Genomic DNA, 22449 nt, shown 5'->3' with positions numbered 1-22449 from the left:
ATCTGCCTGCCTCTGCCTCCTGAGTTCTGGGATTAAAGGCGTGCGCCACCACCGCCCGGCTTCCCTGTGCCTTTTTTGTCCCTGCACGCACATGCATACACAACTCCCCTTTTATCAACATTCTCCTCCAGAATGATCCATTTACTAAAATCCATTCTCCTACACTTGTTTTTGAAACACAGACTCTAGAGTGGACATTAGGATTCACTTCTGATATTTTTGCACTCTGGGTTCTGAGAAGGGTCTAAGGAGTGGTTACCGCTGTAATCTTATTAGAAATCTTCTATGCTCTATTTTAACCCTCCTTCCCTAGAGTTCCCAGCACCCATTGGCTTTTACTGTTTCCATGGTTTTTATCCTTTATCTTTGCAGCTTTTGTAGCCTAATCTTGTTATTAATACCTAACTTTTCCTCACATACCAGATTTATTCAGCGTAGCCCTGTCACCTTACTGAGAAGCCAAGTAGTCATCCCCATCTTACAGTGGGCCATTGCGTCTACTACCTTGGACCACCGAGATGCCAACTGCAGTGTCATGAGGTTCCTACGAGACCTCATTCACACAGGAGTAGCAAATGATGTGAGTATAAACATGCCTTTTTTTGTGTGTATGTGGCTTTTTTCTGTCTCTTTTGTGTACTTGGTTTGTTTTAGTTGACCTGTACCATAGGGGATCAGTCACTGACCAAGTTACTAACCTCTGGATGTCAGCCATCTGTGCTAAGTGCTGCATACTGCACAGCCCTGGTTCCTAGTGTATGCTCCCGTTGTCTTACAGCATGAAGAGGATTTTGAATTGCGTAAGGAACTGATTGGACAGGTGATGAACCAGCTTGGACAGCAACTTGTAAGCCAGCTGCTCCACACGTGCTGCTTCTGTCTGCCACCTTACACCTTACCAGATGTGGCTGAGGTGCTCTGGGAGATCATGCAGGTTGACAGACCGGTAAGTTTCTCTCATAAGGTGCCTGCTCTCGCAGTTCCCAAATCTAATAAGCTTTGGTTCCTTGAAACTGGCCCTAAGTTTGAACCAGCTCTATTGTATATGTTCTTGAAACCAAATTTAGACACATCACTAAGCTTCATTTGTAAGTGAAAGGGCCCATTGAAAGCTAGTAACTCCTTATTGGATTCTTGAGGTTTGTAATATCACCAGAAGTGTGTACTAAGCTTTGGATTCGCTTGTGTCTAGCCCATGGGAAATCTATTCATTTGTGAGAGATACTTTTTGGGAGAGGGGGCGTTGTTTGAGACAGGGTTTTTCTGTAGCTTTGGAGCCTGTCCTGGAACTCTGTAGACCAGGCTGGCCTTGAACTCACAGAGATCCACCTGTCTCTACCTTTTGAGTGCTGGAATTAAAGGCATGTGTCCATCAACACTGCCTGGAAGAGATACTTATATATTAGTTATACCCAGATGCAAATTACTCAAGAAATGTACAATCACTCTAGACTCTATCCTGGATGACATTGATCCTTGGTGCTTCATTAACCAGAGTTTCTGTAGGGATACAAGTATTAGAAGTAAACCATAGTATACACACCTAGATTTGACTGGGTCCTTTTTCCATTCAACGTGGAGTGAAGGGACTGCTCATACATGCTAAGTATGTGGTATACTACTTGTCTGTACCCCAGCCTTGGACATTTTATAAGGGTATGTAATAATGCACAGGTTATTTCAACCCTCATGCTCAGTGGGTGACAGATACTGCAGTCAAATGACCCTCGCTTCCTCAAGTAGTTTCAGTACTAGCTATGTAATCATAAATGATATTATGCCTACTATATAAAAATATGAGATTTTTTTATTTTATGTGTGTATGAATGCCTGCATATATGTTTACAGCACATGTGCCTAGTACCTGCAGGGGCCAGAAGAGGGCATTGCTTCCCTTGGAACTAGAGGAATAGACAGTTGTGAGCTGTCACTTGAGTGCTGGGAGCCAAACCATAGTCCTGCAAGAGAAGGAAATTCCTAATCAGTCATATCTCCAGCTATCATGTCAGAGCTTTGAGCATAGTGACACAGTATAATACCCTATAAATTATTTTGAAAAATATGATTTCTAATTTTTAATGTTAATTTATAAGCTGTTTATGAAAATACACAGTAGGGCCTAAAATGAACTATCTTCCAGAACCAATAAATAAGTAATAAAAATGCATAATTGTACTATAGTTCAGTTATTTATTTGTTCAGTTCATAGGTAGATATTACAAGGAAACTAAATTAATACAGTCCCTGGGCAGGATGACTTTAAAATCCTGATTCTCGATTCTTTCTGATATGGTTTCTACATCACCCGACCCAGAAATCATATATCCCTGACTCTTTCCCCAAGAAATAGCAGTACAAGTATAAAAAGGGTGCATGCATTTGTGTGTGCGGGTGTGTGTGTGTGTGTGTGTGTGTGTGTGTGTGTGTGTGTGCATGTGCGGGTATGTGTGTGTGTGCATGTGTGTGTGCATATGCATGTGTGTGCAGGTGTGTGTGCACATGCATGTGTGTGCGTGTACGGGTGTGTGTGCACGGGTGTCTGTGCATGTGTGGGTATGTGTGTGCACATGCATGTGTGTGCATGTGCGGGTGTGTATGCATGTGCGGGGGGGTGTGTGCATGTGTGTGCATATGCGTGTGTGTGCGGGTGTCTGTGCATGTGCGGGTATGTGTGCACATGTGTGTGTGCGGGTGTGTGCATGTGCGGGTGTGTGTGTGCGTGCATGTGCATGTATGTTAAAAAAGAAGTGTTTTGGTCACTACCAGTTTAATAAGTGTTTAAAGGAACCTTTAAAGTATATGGTTTAAGCAACTCAGGTTTAGTTAACTGCAATTTTAGCATGTTCCTAATTAAGTATTGCAGTTCATAATTATAGTAAAAATTTTATATAGATACCTAGAGTAGGAGGTTCATTTAGGCCATGGTACTATTTTGAGAACTTGTAAAGGAGAAAATTCTCATTTAGTTAATTCTGAGTTCCTTATTTTTCTATCTGCTTTATTGCTTTAAAAACACAGGTACATAATGACACACACTGATCCCAGCTGATCTAAGTACTTGGGAGCTAGAGGCAGGAGGACCACAGGTTTGATGCAAGCCTAGTTACATAGTGAATTTTAGGTTAGCTGAGGGTTTGTGTTTAGTTCATATTACAGAAACAAAGCAAAAAGAGACAGTGTGAGTGTGTACAGAGAGGGTGTGTGTCTGTGTTTTGTTGATGTTTGATTTGTTTATTATTTTTCTTAAGACAGGATCTGACTATATAGCCTCAGCTAGTCTGGAATTCCCTATGTATTCCAGACTGGCCAGAAATTCTCAGTCCTCCTGCATCCATCTCCCAAGTGCTTGGGTTAAAAGCTTGTGTCTTCATACCTGGCTATGTAAGCCACACAGTGTGGACTGGAGAGATGCTTTTGTTTTGTTCAACCAGAACATTTGAAGGCCTAGGATAGTATTTTGTTAATCTTATTTGGCCCGATTCTGTAGGTGCCAGATCTTATTCCTTTTAAAACTCGTGTCTAATTTCTCTATACAGACCTTCTGTCGGTGGCTAGAGAATTCCTTGAAAGGTTTGCCAAAGGAGACAACTGTGGGAGCTGTCACAGTGACACATAAACAACTTACAGATTTCCACAAGCAAGTCACTAGGTGAGTGGTGCCGGGGCCTTGTGAAAGGAAGACAAAAATAACTGCTTAGACTTTTATGAATCGGCATAAAAAGTCAGCGGGTGGCAACTTCATCATGGCTTACGAGTGATGTGGCCTTCAGTTAATCAGCTAGAGTGCCTGTTTAGTTAGGGTTTCTAGTGCTGTAAAGACACCTTGGTCACAGCAACTCTTAGAAAGGGAAAGCATTTATTAGGGCTGGCTTGCTTACACTTCATGTTATCATCATGGAGGGGAGCACGGAAGCATGCACGCAGACATGGTGCTGGCTTCATCTTGATCAGAAGGCAACAGGAAGTAGAGTGAGACACTGAGCATGGCTTGGGCATGTAAGACCTCAAAGCTCACCTCCACAGAGACAGAATTTCTAGTCAAGGTCACACCCACTCCAACAAAGCCACACCTTCTAATAGTGTCACTCCCTGAGTTTATGGGGGCCGATTACATTCAAACTGCCACAGTCCCCAAACCTAAAAACACTCAGATTCTTTTGAAATTTTGAAGTTTTAATACTGTGCAAATAAAACATTTCTGAGATGTTTAGGCTCATGAGTCATTTACAGTGCATTATATCTTAATTTAAATGTGATGTGACTGTCTCCTAGTTACTGTCTTACAGTCATTAAAGTGCTCATACCTTTTGTTGCTCCTATTAGGAAATGGGTTTTCAGTTTTTCAGTATTAAAACCTCAAAAATAAAAATACAGTGTTGTTTTCTAAATGTAACCTTGAATTAAAGTCCGTGTGAGACATTGTGGTCTCTACATAGTATTCATGGCAGTTACTCGATTCAGATTTTGTGACTGATAGGTAGATCCTTCAAAATTTGGCTAAATCTTAAGTACAGGATTTTATTCATACACTTGTGGGATGATGTGTAAGCCAAAGAATAAGTGCTGTAGCCAGGGTGATAATGTCAGAAGAAAAAAACAACCTGGAAATAAAATTATCTATCAATAGAGAATGGTTAAATAATTCATTATATGTCTGCACTAGTAAATAGTCACTATAAGTACATGTGATAGATGAGAAATCGTACAGTTCAGACATGGTGACACATGCTTTTACTTTAAAAAATTTTTGGCCATAATGAGAAAGGAACGTCATGTTGGAAGGACATAGAACAAAGCTGCTCATCTTACGGTAGCCAGGAAGCCGAGGCAGACAGAGTGGTATCAGGATAAGATACATGTGTACTGAGAGTCTGGCAGGTTCAGATTCACCTGTAATTCTAGCTCTGGAGGGCCTGGAAGGGGAGTTAAGGTGTAGGAGCTCAGGAGGCACATCTCATCTGTAGTCAGGAAGCAGGAAGAAATGAACACTAGTAGTTAGCTGGATTTCTCTTGAATTCAGCTACATTTATTTAGAGTAGGCTTTCCCTCCTTAGTTAACGCAGAAACTCCTTTACACACATGCCCAGAGATTTGTCTCAGGTGATTCTAGAATCTGTCAAGTTGACAGTCAGCATTAGCCATGTATATGCCCTGTTTTATTTATTTTTGTTTGTATACATTTAAGGTTGCTTCTATTCTTGTCTACTGTGAGTCATGCTGATATAAATAACATTACCATAAACATGGATACCATTATTACACATAGCTCCTAAAACATGGATGTGTGAGCTCAATATGGTGATACAAACCTTTAATCCCGGTATCCACAAGCCAGAAACAGGAGAATCTCTGTGAGCCTGGTCTACTTAGCAAGTTCCAGGCCAGCCAGGGCTACATAGTGATCCCTCACTCGAAAAAACAAGAGAAAAATGGATATGCAAATACTCTTTGAGACCCTGCTTTCATTCCTTTTGTGTTTATGCTAGACTGGAAACTATTGTACTTGGGGAAAAAAAGAAAGGAAAAAGAATTTTTTTGAACAGCCACATTATTTTCCAGAGTACCTTTATTTCTTATATTTCCTCTAGGTGTGTACAGTGTTTTAATTTCTCCACATCCTTATCAACCTTTTTGATATGGGAGGTGCTAGTGGACTTCAAGGTTTTTTTTTTTTTTTTTTTTTTTTTTTTTTTTTTTTTTTTTTTTTTTTTTTTGGTTTTTCGAGAAAGGGTTTCTCTGTGGTTTTGGAGCCTGTCCTAGATCTAGCTCTTGTAGACCAGGCTGGTCTCGAACTCACAGAGATCCGCCTGCCTCTGCCTCCCGAGTGCTGGGATTAAAGGCGTGCGCCACCACCGCCCGGCCTTTTATTTTTTTTATAGACTGATACAGTGCTTGTTCTGAATAACACTGGCTTTCCCCCCTCCCCAAGTATTTTTTTCTTTTATTGAAAAGATTTTCCCCCATCACATAGTAAAATGTCCTAATTATAGTTTTCTGTCCCTCTACTCCTCCAGGCTATTTTGTTGGGTTGGTTTGGGGGATTTTTGGTTTTGTTTTTTGAGACAGGGTTTCTCTTTGTAGCCCTGGCTATCCTGGAACTCACTGCCGGTGTCATGCTGTTTTGATTACTTTGACAATATCATGAATTTTGAAATCAGGGATTATGAGACCTCCAATTTTGCTGCCCCTTTTCAAGACTGTTTTGGGCATTTGGAGTACTTGAGATACCATGTGAGTTGTAGAAATCTTTGTTTCTGTAATACTGTTGCAGTTTTGTGGTTATTGTACTGAATAAGTAGACTTCTTTGGCTGTTGCTGATAAGACAACAATATTAAGTCTCAGAGCTGGGTGTGGTGGCTAGCACTGGGAAGGTGGTAGTGCAAAGGTGATTAATTTAAATTTAAAATAAATCCCCAGCCATATAGGGAGTACAGGGCCAATCTCACCTACAGGAAACTGTCTTAAAAGGGGGTGAGGGCGTTGAGGCAAGAGACTCATCCATTTTAAGTACAAAGCCAACCTGAGCTATATAGTTTCAGGTCACCCTGTACTATAATGTCTTAGTTAAATGTTGGAGGTTGGTGGGGAGAAATGTTTATTTTGTAGCTTACTAAGTGTCTAAAGGTCATGTCCTAGAACTGATATTTTAATTTTGTATCAGCTGATATGCGTGGCTGAAAATTAGCACAGTAACTGGCCTTTGTGATACATTTCTCCAAAGTAGGGATTCCCCTGTACTAGGTAAGCATATATATAGACTGGGTGACCTTATGAAATGATTTGATTTCCTTTCATTGTGACTTTATAGTACGGGTGGTATTTTACATGACTGTGGTCTCTGGAGAAAGTTGCTTCTCCCTGCTTCTGTTTGTTTGTTCATCTTGCTGGTCACCAGAAACCATGATTTGTTGGCTCTAATTTCCTTGAAGCAAATGGAAGCCTAGGGGAAATCCTCCAGAGACTGTTGGCATTATGCTGTTATTTTCATTTTGGTTAATTCGTCTTTAAATAAGGTTAGTTCTACCCTGTAAGGTCATTAAGAGATGCCAAATGGAACCCCGAAGCTCCCACACAAAATAGATGATCCGTAAAGTTTAACTCCTTTTTGTTTGGAAAAGAAACTGCCAGACTGTCATTGCCTATTTGCAAAACTAGCTGGGGCATGTCTCCTGCCTGCTTTACAGCAGTCACCCACACATTCTGGAATATGTCTCCACACCCATATGCTTTTCATGGGGCTAATATATGATGGATAGAATAATGAGTAAGTCTAAAATCAAGTCACAGACAGCATTCTAGTTCGTGAAAGGACTAGAGAAAAGGATCTAAGTAAAGCAGTATTGTGAGTAACCGTATCCTTGGTCCTTGCTCAGTGAGAAGGCAAATGAACCAAGTAGCCTTGACCTTTATTGCTGAACAAGTTCTGCAGCTCCCAGAGCAGGCTGGGGCGGGTGTGTGTGTGTGTGTGTGTGTGTGTGTGTGTGTGTGTGTGTGTGTGTGTGTGTGTGTTCGAGCTAAAAAGGGGTTTGAGATTGCTCACCTTCTCTTAGTAATTCTCTAGTGTGTGTTGTCCTTGAACCTGTGCATGACTCAGTCTCCCTTTTGGTTTTAAGGTTCTCTAACTCTTGCCTCAACATGCTGTTTTGTTTGCCCTCCTAGGAGGGAGGGTGAACTGGTTCAACTTCATTGTAGCGAGTCCTGGCCTGCTTTGCAAATGGTGCTGGTAATGAATTCTCCAGCTTTCTTACTTGGTCAAGTTGAAGAAAGCTGAGCTTTATCATCTTAGAATACATTTTTTTTTCTGAAGAAAAAAGAAAAAACATGATAAGCCATCATCAGTTCAAATTGATTGAGACTAAAAGAAATCCTGCCATTGTTTCCTACTTGTCCATGCCTAGCATGACATCATATCATGCATGACACTCTTAAAGCTAAAAGGTGCTGAACATAGGAAGTGTTGACACTGGAATTAGAGACCAGATGGGGTGCTTCACTGGTCAGGTTGTCATTGCCTACCAAGACACCAGATAAAATTTCCTAGCACCTGCCTAGGATTATGAGGGTTGAGAAATAGTGGCCACAAGCATATTTGGGAAAGACTTGGAATTATGGGACTAGAATATAGAAGATAGTAATAGGGGTTGGAAAATAAAATCTGAGACCAGAAACTAGTCAGTGCCATAAGAACTACAGTAAGAAAATAGTATTGACAATTAAGGACTTTTTAAAATTTTGTTTTCTCATTTTCTTTGTATATAGGGGGGTATTTTTGTTTTTATCTTTTCATTGAACTTTTTGATCCTTTCTTGTGGGCTTACCCACCAAGGTCATTTAAGTTCAAAATTAGCTGGAGCTCTTGCCACCTAGGACAGTCATTGATAGGATTGGGCGCAGAAGTGGAACTGATTGGAGACTTACGTCCATCCTTACTGTCTTAGTCACTGTTCTATTCCTGTGAAGAGACACCATGACCAAGGCAATTCATATAAAGGAAAACATTTAATTGTGGGTTTCTGAGGGTTGGTCCATTATCATTTTGGGTCCCCATGGGCCTGTAGCAATATCCTAATGTAAAAATGCATTCAGTTCAATTTCAGAAGTCCTCATAGTCTTTCACAGTCTCAAGACCAAGGTTTTTCTGAGACTCATAACAGTCTCTTAACTGTAACCCTCTGTAAAATCAAAATAAAAACGAAATCACCTATTTCCAACATTCAGTGGCACAGAGTATACATTACTATTTCATAGAGGAGGAAAGGGAGTATAGTGAGGAAATACTGGACCAAATTGAGACCAAAAGCAGCCAAGCAAATTCTAAATTCTCTCTCCCCGTGTCTCATATCAAATCAAACTCTTCAGATCTCCACTCCTTTCAGCTTGTTGACTGCAACACACTTCTCTGTTGGGCTGGTTCCTCACCCTGTTGGGGGGGGCTTTCCTCAGTGGGTATCGCACTGCTCTGGCATCTCCAGCATCTTGGGGTCTCCAACACTATCCAGGCTTCACCTTTACAACTTCTTGCAATGGTATTGTTGGGCCTCCATGCAGAGATACCCCTGGCACACAACTGACCCTTATTTAACCAAGAAGGGAGATCCCACAACCCCTTTCTTATACCCTTAACTCAAAAGCTAGAACCACATAGCTGAAGCTGCCAAGTTCTGCCTCTTGTGGGAGCTGGAACTTGGCTCCCTAATTCAAATATGTTTGTATCAACTTTCTGTTGATGGTTCCCTTCCCTGCTTAAGCTTTTCTTTAAGTCCTTTTCCCAAGTTGGAAGCTTAGTTAGGTTAGGTGGGATCTTACCCTAGGGTCACCATTCCCTTTATTACTTTTAGCATCAGGCCTTTCTTTAACTTTTTATCTCCTTGAGCACAGGATTAAGCTCCATTATTCCATTACATTTTCTGGTGTTCCTTTTCTCCTCAAATTATACATTTTGTGTTTTTCCTTGCTCAGCTTGATCCTTTTCATTATAGAGTGACCACTAGTAACCACAGAGCAGAATCGGTAGTGGGCTGTCTTGAAACCTCTGGTAATGCTGATAATCTAAACCTCCTCAATTTAGCCTCAGTCAGACTTTTTTGGAAAAGGGCAGAAAACAGACATACTCTTCTCCAAAATAGCATAAGAATCACCAGGTGGTGGAGATGCAGTGCCTTTAATCCCAGCACTCGGAAGGCAAAGGCTGTTCCAGGACAGCCAGTACTACACAGAGAGACCCTATCTTAAAAAATAAAACAAAACAAAAAAATCACAAGAACGGTCTCCAGGCCACTTGCTAATAGTCTTCTCCACTGAAACCTCTTTAGCTGAGCTGTCATGATCTAGATTGATCTCAATTCCACAATGGCCCATTGAGCCCTGCTTAAAGTGTCTAACCAGTTTTCTTGTCCAAAGTCTTCCGTATTCCTCCAACAAGCGGCATGGTCAGGTCTAATGCAGCAATGCCCTACTAGTCCCTGATACCAACTTCTGTCTTTTTTGTTTTTGTTTTTGTTGTTGTTTCCATACAAGGTTTCTCTGTGGCCTGTCCTGGAACTAGCTCTTGTAGACCAGGCTGGCCTCTAACTCACAGAGATCCGCCTGCCTCTGGCTCCAGCTTCTATCTTATTCACTATTGTACTGATGTGAAGAGACACCACGGTCAAGACAATTCTTATAAAAATAAAGCATTTGATTGTGGGTTTGCTCACAGTTTTAGAGGTCAGTCGATAATTATCTTGGTGGGGAGCATGGTGCTGGAGAAGTAGCTGCAAGGTCTGCCTCCTGGTTCTTAGGCAGAGAGAGAAACAGATAGGCTTCTGAGCTTGGCTTGGGCTTTTCAAAACTCCTAAAACCCTACTAAGCATTCAAATATATGAGCCTGTGGGGGCCATTCTTATTAAACCACCACTGGGAGCATGGCCCTATGGCTGGGAGCTTTACACCCTAATCCACAGGCAGCAGGGGGAGAGAGCCTGGGCCTGACATAGGCTTTTGAAACCCCCGTAACACACTTCCTCCAGTAAGGCCTGCCTCCTAATCCTTTTAATCCTCTCAAACAGTTCTATTCACTGGTAACTAAGCATTGAAATCTATGAGTCTATGGGGTCCAGTCTTGCTCAAATCATCACACTAACTTTGCTATTCACCACAGTTCTCTTGTCTTTAAACATTACTTATTTGGAGTTTATTTGATTGGTTAGTTGGTTTGGTTTGGTTTGGTTTGGTTTTTTTGAGACAAGGTCTCCTTATGTAGCCATAGCTTGCCTAGGACTTACTCTGTGAACCAAGCTAGTCTGGAATTCACAGAGATCGTCCTGTTTCTTTCTCACAAGTGCTGGATTAAGGGCACACACCACCATTCTCAGCACTCAATTTCAATGCTCTTTTTTATCACTCTCAAAAAGGAGCTAGATATAGAGGTATTCCTCCTTCTGGGTTAAATTGAAAGATCTCCATTGAAAACTGGGTAAAAATTTAAACATATAGGATATTGGGATAATAAAAGAATCTTGAGTCTCCAGCACTTTGGGGGTCCTTGTGTATCCTCTCTCTTAATGGTTTGTTGTGACACTCACAGCAGCCTCTGGTAGGTTACTTACCCTCCCTCCTGATATTGGAGACATGAATGACATGAGCTTGCATGCACTTGGCTGCTTCCTTAGCATATGCTGCTGATTTTTAAATAGACCAAAAAATATAATTTTGTTAGTAAAGCTTGTTAAATCAGTAGAAGTGTTAGGAACATAGATATAGTTTAGTGGTAGGTTGCTTGCATAGCATGCACAAGACCCTGGGTTCAATTTCCCACTATGCTAGATAGAGAGTATTGTTGCCTGTGGCAGAGAAAAACTAGAAAAAAAATTTCTGAAATACTCTGTCAACTCCTGGAGACTGAGCCAATGAAATCAACACAAATATAGAAGGACCTCCTACACCAATTCCCCTTTCAGTTTAAACAAAAAAGAAAGGCTTCCACTTTAACATAGTAAAATTACATATAACAAAACAGTTATCAAGCAAGAATTAGTTACAATATTTATATATATTTTATCTTTTGTCATAATTAAGGAAAACTATTCTTCAACTAAATCAAAGATTCCAGAAGGATATAATATTACCTAAGTAAACCAGAAATAAGCAACTTCCGAAACTCTAGAAATGACAAAGACATCTCGCTGTCTGGACAGTCACCCAAAGTTCTTCTGTACCGTTGGGGCATCCATTTTCGGCCTTCAGGCCCATGGTATCCAGCAGACATTTCCATAAAGCAGGAAATTTCAAAGGCAGTTCAGTCACTTTATGCTGTGTCCTGCAGAATTTCTCACAGACTCTTTCATGAATCAGGAACCCCGAAAGACCATCTCACCTTTAGGCAAGTTCAGCAGTCCTCTCTCTGTGAGTTCTTCATGTCCAGTTTACACATCAATCCAGGCAAGAGCAGTTTCTTGCCCAAATGGCTAACTAACTCCATAAGGAGACTCTTCGATGCCCATCTTTTTCTTTAAGTAGATTGGTGCTGTCAGGAGCAGACGTGTCTCATTGTCATGAAAAACCCTGAGTTATTAAAACATTAAATGCCATATTCTATAGTCTTTGAAAGATATGAAGAATGCCTGTCTAACTGATATATCTAAGAAAATCTAACTAACATGACTACAAGCTTGACTATTATTGATGATTATCCATTAACAACCTATATTTCCTAATTATACATTACATTTTTAATGAACTACACAATCACAATATCTTAATCAAGATCAGAAATACCTTTACATATAACAAAATTGACCTAAAATTTAAATCACTAAAGCAAAATCCATACTAATGCAAATTACCCATATCTATATCATATCCCCCTTTAAATGTAAAAGAACATTTATAAACAAGATTTGGGAATATGGACGTAGTTTTTTCTCTCCAAACTGCTTCATGCTGTGTGGGGCCACTGTTAATCAGGTCTTTTGTGGTGTATCCTGTATGCTAGGTTCATCTCAGTCGGCAGTTGAGTGAAGTAATTTTCTGAAGGTGTTCATGGTGATCTTTCAGGAGGGCATGGTCTATCATAGTCAGGAAATCTCTCTGCAGCACACCCTAGAAAACAGCAAAAAGCTGTGTTAAACTCTGGTTTTGTGTGTGTGTCTAGAATTCCTTTTCAAGCCCTCTCCGGTTTTACATGGAGTTCATTACTACATTGGGCACCACTCTGTTGTAAAACACCAATTTTGGACCTTTCTACTTGGTGAGGGAATCTGTAGATAGGCATTTGATACCTTTTCTGTTGCTAGCTTTTACCGGTTACTTCCTCTGGTATTTAACCAGCACAGGATGGCAAGTCTTCTTGAATTCTAGGCTATATCCCTGTGCCTGAGTTTCTTAGTCAGGAGAGGGTTTCAGGAGGATGTGTTAGGAAGTGCTTCCTTTCTCTTGCTTTGGCTTAGCCCCAGGTTCAGTTAGCAAAGCTGTTGGGGAGATAGCTAGAAGAATAAGATTTGCCTCAGCTGATTTCTAGATGGGTGTAAGACAAAGAAGAGTCAGGTGAATGTTGGGCTTATATATTATAATTCTGGGGCATCTCAGCATTTGCCAAGAACCAAGTCCTGTTCTCCTTTTCTGCATGTGTTAACCCTTTTCTTTCTCCCCCTCCTTCCAAGAGGAGATCCTGAGCATCCTGTTCACTAGAGAATCAGTGGCTGATAGTCCTAGTTACTGGACGAGCCTTGTAAACAGCATCTGTCTTTGAATGAGAACAGGGAACCTGCTGGCTGTCTTCCTTTGAGGGCTTCTGGGTTCCTTGTGTCAGGAACTTCAAGTATTCACATTTATTGAGTAGGTTTTGCTCACTGCTCTTTTGTCATGAATGTCTCATTTATATGAATGAATTTGAGTCCCCGAGCAACATGAAGTAAGTGATGGATGAGGAAACTGAGGAAAGATGGGCGTCTTGTCCATGAACACAAGGGCCAGGAATCAGCCCTCAACAGTTTGTCTCCAAAGGTCATTCCTTGAGAACCACCAAGCTTATAATTATCTTCATTTATGGAAGTTCATTTTTACCTGAGTTCTGGGAAGATCTCAGTCATGAGTTGATGGAACCTTGGCATTGCGCTACTCCCCAGCCTGTTGGCTCTCTTGTGTCTGCAGTCAAGCGCCACCCACCCACCCTTTCTCTTCTAGTGCCGAGGAATGTAAGCAAGTTTGCTGGGCCTTGCGAGACTTTACCAGGTTGTTTCGGTAGCTCAAGCTCACATTCCTGCACTGTGCCTGTCGTCCAGGTGAGTTGTATATGCTTCGGGTTCTTTCTGGACTGGTGGGGAGGCTTGAGAATGGGGTTCTATTTAAGGCTCATTGCTGAAATCAAGAAAGAACTTAATGTGCAGTTATCGCAGTGCCTGGGACTTTTCAGGACCTTGATTGTCTTGGACCAGAGCAGGCAGATTAGCCATGTATCTGGATGCCGTTTTCCATTCCATAGAGGGGAACTGTTGCAGGATGCACCTGAAAACATTTTCCCTAATAGCTATTTCTAGCCTAATAAGTGTGTGGTAACAATTGGTACTTTTTAACCTTTAACTTTTTAACAAAAATTTTTAACAAAATTGGTACTTTTTAACCTTTGCTGAGAACAGTGGTGACTGTAATTCCTGGCACCGGTCTTCTAAGGCAGGCTTGCCAGAATTAATGTGTGAGCAGCTTATTCTTATTGTTTCTATGATTGAACTATGCCAAGGAGCTGTAGGAAAGCAGCAGTTTCTCGAGATGTCTCCTGATGGTCAACTTTCTCTATGTGAGAAGCTCTGCTAAGGAAAGGAATGAGTAGGTGGTAAAATTTACTTAGCAGTTTATTGCCGAAGAATGGCAATTCTGTAAGCCCGCACTTTGACATCATAAGGAAGATTTATTGTCCCACCCATAGGCAATATTCTGAATCCTGCACTTACTTGTTGTTTCTGTAGTGAATGCATTATTAGGTCAAGGTGATGTTCAGTAGTATCTTACCACACCAAAAATTTTTCTAAAGGTTGGTTCTTTAGTAAGTAATCTGAGGTTGTCAATGCATTGATAGACCTCAAGAGGCTGCTTGTAGGCAGCTGTAGATGTTCTCTGCTTATCTTCCTCAAGCCCTTACTAAGTGTCAGGTACCATTCCTGTGTGTTGAATATATTAGCCAAGAATCTTCCTATGGGTTTCTACTAGTGTACTCATTTTACAAAGCAGAAAATTGAAAGTCAAATATGTTTAACAATTTGCCAAATGTTACAGTTAGAAGCCAGGGGAGGCAGAGTTCAGGAGTAGGATTCTGGTACCAGAGCCCTCGCTTTAGCCATTATAATAGATGGCACATCTGTTCAACAGTCTTGCCATAGAGTTTAAATCATTGTTAGTAAACAAAGCCCTCTTTCCAAACTAAATCTTGCATGAAAACCCAATATTTAACAGACTAAAGTGGAGCTTTTTTGGTGGTTTACCATGGAAGGCTCAGTTCTGTTGGCTTCCTCCCAACCTTTACATCATCCTTAGTGTCTGCAGCTCAGCACTGGAGACATGCTACAGGCAGTGGTTTAGGGAAGTTGATGTTGCCATGAAATTAATTGCAAGTTGAGAAAAGCCAAACTTTGGTTTTGCATGCGTGTTAACCTGAGCCCTGTAACAGAGCCCAGTGAGTGCCTGAACACACGCATCATGCTGCCTGAAGGCGGCTTTCATCCTGCTCACTGTCCTCTGGAGCCCAGCTCTCAACCGTCTCTTCTCTTTTGTCAGGAATGTCTTTTTTTATTAGAAGACAGGAAGAAAACAACCCAGACTGTGTCCCACAATCAGAAACCTCCGTTGTGGCAGAGGGACCTTCACTGCCGCCAGACAGGGAGAAGCTTCAACCTCCCGAGGCATCCTGAGGAGTTCCTGTTTGGGGTGTGAGGGAGAAACAGCACGGTTTTAAAGGTGGCCGCAGCCTGTCCGGCGTGGTGGGAGGGGAACTAGTTTCCTGGTGAACTTCTTTCTAAAAGGAAAAATAATTCAAGGAAATTTTTTAAAAAAAAGAAGAAGAAGAAACCCTGGAAGCTGGGATGAAAGCAGAACTGTACCATTCACCTGGTAGCAGATGACGCACACGATAGACATACACCAGCATGCAGTGCACATACAGAAACATAACAGTGAGAACTTTCTGTGAGACAGGCACGTTCCCTAAGAGAGATGTGGAAGTTAAGTGAGAAACATGGCTACACTTGGAATTAAAGAGTCGTTCATGTCTCCTCTGTTGTCCTTCCTTTAAACATGAGTAGAAGGATCACATGCACACCCCAGCCGTTCCAGACAAGGAGCCTGTTCTGCTTTCTGTCACCATCAGGGATGAAAGTCAGAACTAGCCAGGGCCAAAGTTGCTATTCCTGTAGAGCCCAACCCTGCTGTTGAGTTGCTGAGTCCACTCCAGTTCACATGCTAAGTCATCAACCTTGGGGAGAAAAACCAAAATTGAGGTGGGTGGAAGGGATATAAATGTGTGTTAAATATTTCTTTTTCTTAGTGAATTATTCATCCAGACATAGGAGGGGCAAGAACAAAAAAGGCTATGGAGAAAATGTATTTACAAGACTACTTGTATTTTGCTTAAAAAGTGTGAAAATTAATTGACCTCTTGGGACATGAGGCTGAAATGGGAAACTCAGAACAGACCTTAATGAGGGATTGTGGTCTTGTGTTGCCATTAGATTACAGGGGCACTGTTCTGTCCTGTGGTGTAACCATCTCAAGATGAATCAACAGCACCAAAAAAAAAAAAAAAAAAAAAAAGAAAAGAAAAAAAAAGAAAAATAAAAACCCAATTTTTAAAATTTTACCGCTCTTGGTTTTTGTTTCCATTCACTACCTCACTGCTTCAAAGTGAATCTGGCTCATCCACCTGTATAATCAGCCTTTGTGGAGCCTAAGGGGCAACTGAGCAGAGTTTTAAAAGGCAGGTTCCACCCTGGGAGTCGCCCTTCAAGAAACTGCTGGTTCTTCCTTTCTGCTGCTTCTCCTGCTTCTTCTCCCCGTTCATGCAGCCTCAGTGAGAGCGAACTGTGTTCATGTCATATAGTCACAAACACATAAACTGGGAATGAACTGTGTGCTCGTGTGTGTCTGTGCGCGCACGCACATGTGTCAGAAGCTTAAAAACAAGGTTCAGTCACCTTTGACATGATACACCTGTGAAATTATGCCATAGCTAAAAAGATGGTGAACATATTAGTGTGTATGTGATATATGTATATATGTGCATGGGAGGGGGCCACACATGGAGGCCAGAGGAGGGACATTTCTGTGGCCCTCTACTTAAAACCATTGATATCTCAAAACCTCATAGGATTGGGCAGTGGTGGCACAGGTCTTTAATCCCAGCACTTGGGAGGCAGACAAAGGCAGGCGGATCTGGCCAGCCTGGTCTACATAGTGAGTTCCAGGACAGCCAGGGACACACAGTGAAAGCCTGTCTCAACAACAGCAACAAAAAATTAACAACCAAATACAGAATCTTGGATGGCGTCCTAAAACCAAAAGGGTAGGAAAGAATTAAGTGTTAGTGGCAAGTGGGGGAATGAAGGGTTCCATCTTGAGATAGGGTCTGAAGGCTTTGACTTCTTGACACTCAAGGCTCCCATGGAAAGCACACATCCCATAGCCGAGCTTGCATCCCCAGCCTTGTTTCTTATTTTTCAAATTTTATTTATTGTGTATGTCTGAAGTGTAGGGCACACATGTTTTTCTTTAATAGCTGGGGATCTTGCTCAGTGGCAGGTCACATCCTTAGTGCCCCCCAAATGTTTTTGGAACACACACTAGATATTTATACTATTATTTACTTCAGAATAACAGTAGGAAACCAAATGAGAAATGAAAGGCTAGATAATGTTCCTGTGAGCCAGGTTCCAGTGATGAACCACAATTTGCATGTAATATCCTAATATTAGTAACACATGCATGAAAACAGGACTTATCTTTTAGTCACATTCCACTCTTGTAGGTGCGCTGTCCCAGACTGGCTTTGAACTACTGAGCTTCCTGTCTTCACCTCCTCAGAACTGGGATTACATTACAGGCATAAGCACCATACCAGGTATGTTGGGAGCAGTGAACTCCCAGATCCTGAATTTCTTGTAAACAACTTGTTTTCCTCTGCTCTGAGACAGCCTACAGCAGCTCTGAGTACGAGACCCTCAGGGCAGGGGAGTAGTTTCTGGTGGGTTTGGCTGGGGCGTGGCTATCAGTTAAGGATCCCTATATATAAGCGGCTCTGGTACACAATAAAGGGGAGCATTCTTGGGGCATTCCTGTTTCAAGGATGACCCGTGTCTCTGTGTGTCTTTGTGTGTTTAAATCTCCAGGCCCTTTAATAGCTGGGGATCTTGCTATTGGTTCTGTAGTGCAGGCTACGTAAGGGTTTTTACACAGCTAGGCCTTTTTATTTATTTATTTGTTTGTTTGTTTTGCTGTGTGTTGGGGAGTGGTTCAAGACAGAGTTTCTCTGTAGTTTTGTAGCCTGTCCTGGAACTACCTCTTGTAGACCAGGCCGGCATCGAACTCACAGAGATCTGTCTGCCTTTGCCTCCCAAGTGCTGGGATTAAAGGCGTGCGCCACCACTGCCCAGTCAGCCTTTTTTTATTTTGAATGTGTGTTACAATGAATCAAACATGGCCTTGTGCATTGCTGAGCAAGCACTCAACCGCTGAGCTATATCCCCGGCCGTTAAGCTAATAGATTACTCCAGCACTTAAGAGATAGAGGTAAGGACAGAGGGTCAGGAGTTCAAGTTTAAGGCCAGCCTGGTATCAGAAAGAGAAGAGGATCCCAGATTCTGACAGTCCGAAGGGGAGTAGCACCCAACTTTTTTTTTTTCACTCTTTTGGGAAGGTTTGGGCAGTTTTTAAGATGGCACACATTCAAATTCCACATCTACCTCAGTCTGCTTTCTCCTTGAAGCAGAATCAGTCAGGTAAATGTCTGTGAAGGCCCAGCTGACTTCCTGACGGGAAGACAGGGTCTCCCCAACCCACCCACCCCACTGCCAGGCAGCCCACCCCACTGAAGCAAGGCTGGCCAACAACTGAACAGTCTGGTAGAACAGAGAAGTTTCTGGGCCTGGGAACAGTCAAGGAATGAGCAGATCTCCTTTTAACATTTATTAGTCCAAAAATATATTAACTTCTACTTTGTACCCCAGCTTCTTATACTCTGAAGGAAGGCAGCTGTCAGCCCCAAGTGTCTAGTGATGTTCTTGACAGAAGGAAGATGAGAAAGGCTCAAGCTAGGGAATCCCTAAATCAGGCCTATTCTCTGCAGAAGCCCCACGAACACTCCTTGGGTACTTTTTGCTAGAGGAATCGGGGTAACCATAAAAGTTGGCTACCCTGGGGTAACTGGACCCATGCATCTACGTCCCGGGCTAGTGATGCTTCTTCCCTCCCACTGAGCTGCTGGCTACACTTCTTCGGAGCCAAACATTACAGATCTCCCAGCGACAATGCTCAAATCAAAGAATTTTAGGGAGACTGTGACCTGAGGCCTCTCTTTGATGTCCAGCTCTTTGGCCCAACTCTTTCTTAACAGACTCAGAAGTAGAACCCTGCAGCCAGCCAGGCCTGCTGGGTCCACTGCATTGCCCTGTCAATCTCCACAGTTGCCCCAGGAAACCCAGGCCAGCCGCTATCTGTAGCCTTGTTACTGCATGCCAACTGGATGATGCATGGGCCAGGGCCCTTGGCCAGCACCAAGGCCTACCACAGGAGGGGCCTGGACCATGGGCTGCAACCGCTGCTGGGACTGCCAGATGTGATGGAGCTCTTTGAACTGCTCCACCATGTGGTCTTTGAGATCTGGGTTTGAGATCTGCAGCCGGATGCTGTCCGCCGACCAGGAGAGCTCCCCGGAGAACATCTCCAGCAACAACCTGGCTGCAACGGGTACCACCTGGGGAACAAAGGAAAGACAGGGCATGGAGAATTGTGCCAGGAGTGTTCAATCTAGCTGGGCATGAAGACATCCAGAGGCAGATGGTGGACTGTTTCATCCAGCCCTAGCAACCAAGTCCTCATGGTCCAGAGGGTCCCATTTCTATCCTGGGTCAAGGGTCCAGCCCCACGCAGAGCTGACCAGGGACGCACCTGTACAGTAATGAGCTTCTTCTCTCGGGGTTTGAGGTCAGGCCATTCTTCACCAAAGCAGAAGAAGATCTCAAAAGGCGGCGGGTTGTTGGTCTGACCCTTCTGGAACAGGATGAGTTCTGCATCAAGATTAAGGCCTCTAGTTAGAGGTTAGAACCCTATCCTGGGTGAGGGACATCCAGGAGGAGCATGGAATGGACCTCACCGTTGAGAAACTGCTCCAGGCTAAAGAGCTTTGTCTTGACTTCTCGTTGGATGGGGTTGGGGCGTGAGTCCTGGACTAAGGCACAGGGCCCACTCCAGAACACTTTGCACTGGCACAGACGGATGGCGTACAGATCCTGGCCCTGCAGCTGGAGGATGAGCCCACGGTCCAGGACATCTAGCAGCTGGTTTGTATAGAAACGCTGCTTGTCACTAGGGATGTCCTCTGGGCTAGGGAAGCGCACTTGCTCCAGGCTCACAGGGCCAAAGAGTTCCACTTGCTCCTGGGTAGCCTCTAGCTGGCTGTAGAAGAGCCTACAGCCTTGGGGGTTGCTGATGGTGAGGGCACGGGGTGGCCGACCGCGGTACTGGAACTTGATCTCCAGGTCAGTCACTGAGGGACAGAGCATCAGGTCACCCAGGCTGTGAGCCCCATGGCTCTTGATAGAGCCAGGTGTAGGCCCAACCTCCCCAGTTTATCCCTGATCCAGGAGGACTGGCCTAAAAGCTCTCCATCATCCTCCTTCTGAGTCAACCCGACCCCATCCCTACCAACCCGCCCAGCCCACCAGGGTCCTTACAAGGCAACATGTGGGGGCTGATCAGCAGGTCAGGCAAGAGCTGATCTGTAGGGGGCTGACTGGGAGCCAGCGGTCCAGGATCCAGGTCCTCAGGGAGAAGCTGCTGGAAGTCAGCAGGATTTCCGGAGGGAGGGACCAGGAGATTTGGATCTGGGGCAGGGGGACCCAGCCCTACAGATGGCTGGAGAGCAGGTGGCCACTTGATGCCGCCATCTTTGGATAAGGAGTAGGGTGCTATGGGAGGCCCGGGTAGCACAGGTTCTGCAGAGGATATGGTGAACGCGGCTGTTAATGCCACCTCGCCACCTCCAAGAACTCTCCCAGGCCTGACCCCCAGCCTTGCCTCCCCCAGCCTTCCTCAGCACCCTCCCAGTTACCTAGGAGACTTGTCACTTCTTACACTAGACAACCCCACCACCACCACCACATCTCCCAACCCTACCTGTGATGCTCAGGCCCGGCAACATTCTCTGGAGCTGAAGGGAAAACACGGGCAAGGGAGGAGGGAAGGCAGGACAGGTTATTAAATTGGTATTAATTGCCGAGGAAACGGTGCTCAACAAACAGGGCAGTCCCCCAGCTTCAGTCCAGTGGCAGCCAGACCCCACTGCTGGTCCCAGACCTGCCATCTTCAGTAGGTCATGAAAACTACCGGTTTTCCCATTCCCAAACGTGCATTCTGCAGGGAGAACTAACCACCAAGCCTAACTGTTGTGGAGGGTGGGCAAATATGTGACCACTGTACAGCAACAAAGCCCTAGGAGGGGCTAGACGGGCACTCTGTTCTCCTTCCGAGTCATCATCAAATGAGCTGTGGGGGAGAGTGGGCTCCAGAGGAAGGGATCACTCAATCCTAAAGTGGGGCAGGGCAGCAGGGGTCCCACCAGGTCCAGCCTCATCAGCTTAGTGTAGGGGCCCGGTGAGTACAGCTCCTCTGCCCACCACTCAATCCCACACACCTCTTCCTCTTCCTCCTCCTCCTCTTCTCCAGGAGTGTAATCTTCTCCAGGAGTGGGCTGGGACTCTGCATGTTGAAGGAGACAGAGCAAGACAGGGAGTGAGGAACAAAACAGGAACCAGGCCAGGCTGTGGCTCCATCTGAGTAAGCAGAGAAGCTGGATGTCTGGCTGGTGATTCAGGCCACTTGGGAGGTGGAGACAGGTGGATGAAGAGTTCAAGGTCATCCTCAGCTAGTCAGCAAATTTGCCAGCTAGCCTGGGCTACACGAGGCCCTGTCTTTTTTTGTTTTGTTTTGTTTTGTTTTGTTTTTTGAGACAGGGTTTCTCTGTGGTTTTGGAGCCTGTCCTGGAACTAGCTCTTGTAGACCAGGCTGGTCTCGAACTCACAGAGATCCGCCTGCCTCTGCCTCCCGAGTGCTGGGATTAAAGGCGCGTGCCACCACCGCCCGGCTGAGGCCCTGTCTTAAAAGAACAAAATTCTCTGGGGTTCCATGATTCGCAAAGCTGGCCCAATGTGGTTGAGTCAAAAGGACCCAGCATCAAGACGCAACAGAGCAAGCCCTCCCCTGAAGCCAAGAGCCCAGAACAAGGGCAGTGGTAAGGAAGCCGCAGGAGCCCTTGCCCCACTCCCAGGAACTGGTAGGAGCCCTGAGATTATGACCTGGCATGGCCCACACAGAACACCCTGGAGCCCTTGGCTGGAAGGTCCTCAGGCTTCCTTGTACCCAGAGGTCACAGCTTTCCCGGCATCACACAGGGCCAAGCATCGTACCTGCAGGGGCGGGGCCATTGGAGCAGACCTCGTAGATCTTGAAGGGCTGAGGTGGCATGTCTCGAGGACCATCGTAGTACAGGCGGAAGTCACGGCTTTTGTTAAGGGCACAGCGCAGGTTGGCCTTCCACTTGGCTGGGTCAGCCTCGTCCACCCCCTCGGTGTACTTCCCCGTCTCTTGAGCCCAGGCCTAGGGAAGGAAAAGAAGACCGCAGATTACAGGGAGCAGATTACCTGTCACTGAGATTACAGGGAGATTACAGGGAGCAGATTACCTGTCACTGAGATTACACTGCAGATTACAGG

The 22449-nt window shown here is 44.1% G+C and overlaps 2 protein-coding genes across 5 annotated transcripts in view; one reads left to right on the top strand and one right to left on the bottom strand.

The window, feature by feature from the left end:
- The window catches only part of Tnpo3 (transportin 3), a 77821-nt gene extending 61537 nt beyond the window's left edge, over positions 1–16284 (top strand). The window contains exons 19-23 of one of the 2 annotated variants that reach the window (XM_005365756.3): positions 424–580; positions 779–946; positions 3537–3649; positions 13664–13761; positions 15248–16284. In XM_005365756.3, the coding sequence (XP_005365813.1) occupies positions 424–580; positions 779–946; positions 3537–3649; positions 13664–13724 (499 nt within the window). In that variant the 3' untranslated portion in view covers positions 13725–13761; positions 15248–16284. The remainder of the gene's footprint in view (positions 1–423; positions 581–778; positions 947–3536; positions 3650–13663; positions 13762–15247) is intronic. The other variant, XM_013353256.2, reaches the window with a different exon arrangement.
- A 2319-nt stretch (positions 16285–18603) lies between these two features.
- The window catches only part of Irf5 (interferon regulatory factor 5), a 10942-nt gene continuing 7096 nt past the window's right edge, over positions 18604–22449 (bottom strand). For 2 of the 3 annotated variants that reach the window (XM_005365754.2, XM_026788538.1), the window contains exons 3-9: positions 22144–22333; positions 21372–21436; positions 20855–20888; positions 20413–20673; positions 19833–20225; positions 19628–19746; positions 18609–19433 (exon numbers count right to left, since the gene is read on the bottom strand). In XM_005365754.2, coding sequence (XP_005365811.1) covers positions 19185–19433; positions 19628–19746; positions 19833–20225; positions 20413–20673; positions 20855–20888; positions 21372–21436; positions 22144–22333 — 1311 coding nt within the window. In that variant the 3' untranslated portion in view covers positions 18609–19184. Of the gene's footprint in view, positions 19434–19627; positions 19747–19832; positions 20226–20412; positions 20674–20854; positions 20889–21371; positions 21437–22143; positions 22334–22449 lie in introns of all 3 variants that reach the window. The other variant, XM_026788539.1, reaches the window with a different exon arrangement.

Source organism: Microtus ochrogaster, unplaced genomic scaffold, assembly GCF_000317375.1.
Source record: "Microtus ochrogaster isolate Prairie Vole_2 unplaced genomic scaffold, MicOch1.0 UNK4, whole genome shotgun sequence".
NCBI lineage: Eukaryota > Metazoa > Chordata > Mammalia > Rodentia > Cricetidae > Microtus > Microtus ochrogaster.
Note: the sequence above shows the minus strand (reverse complement) of the source record. Positions and strands in the feature narration are given on the sequence as shown.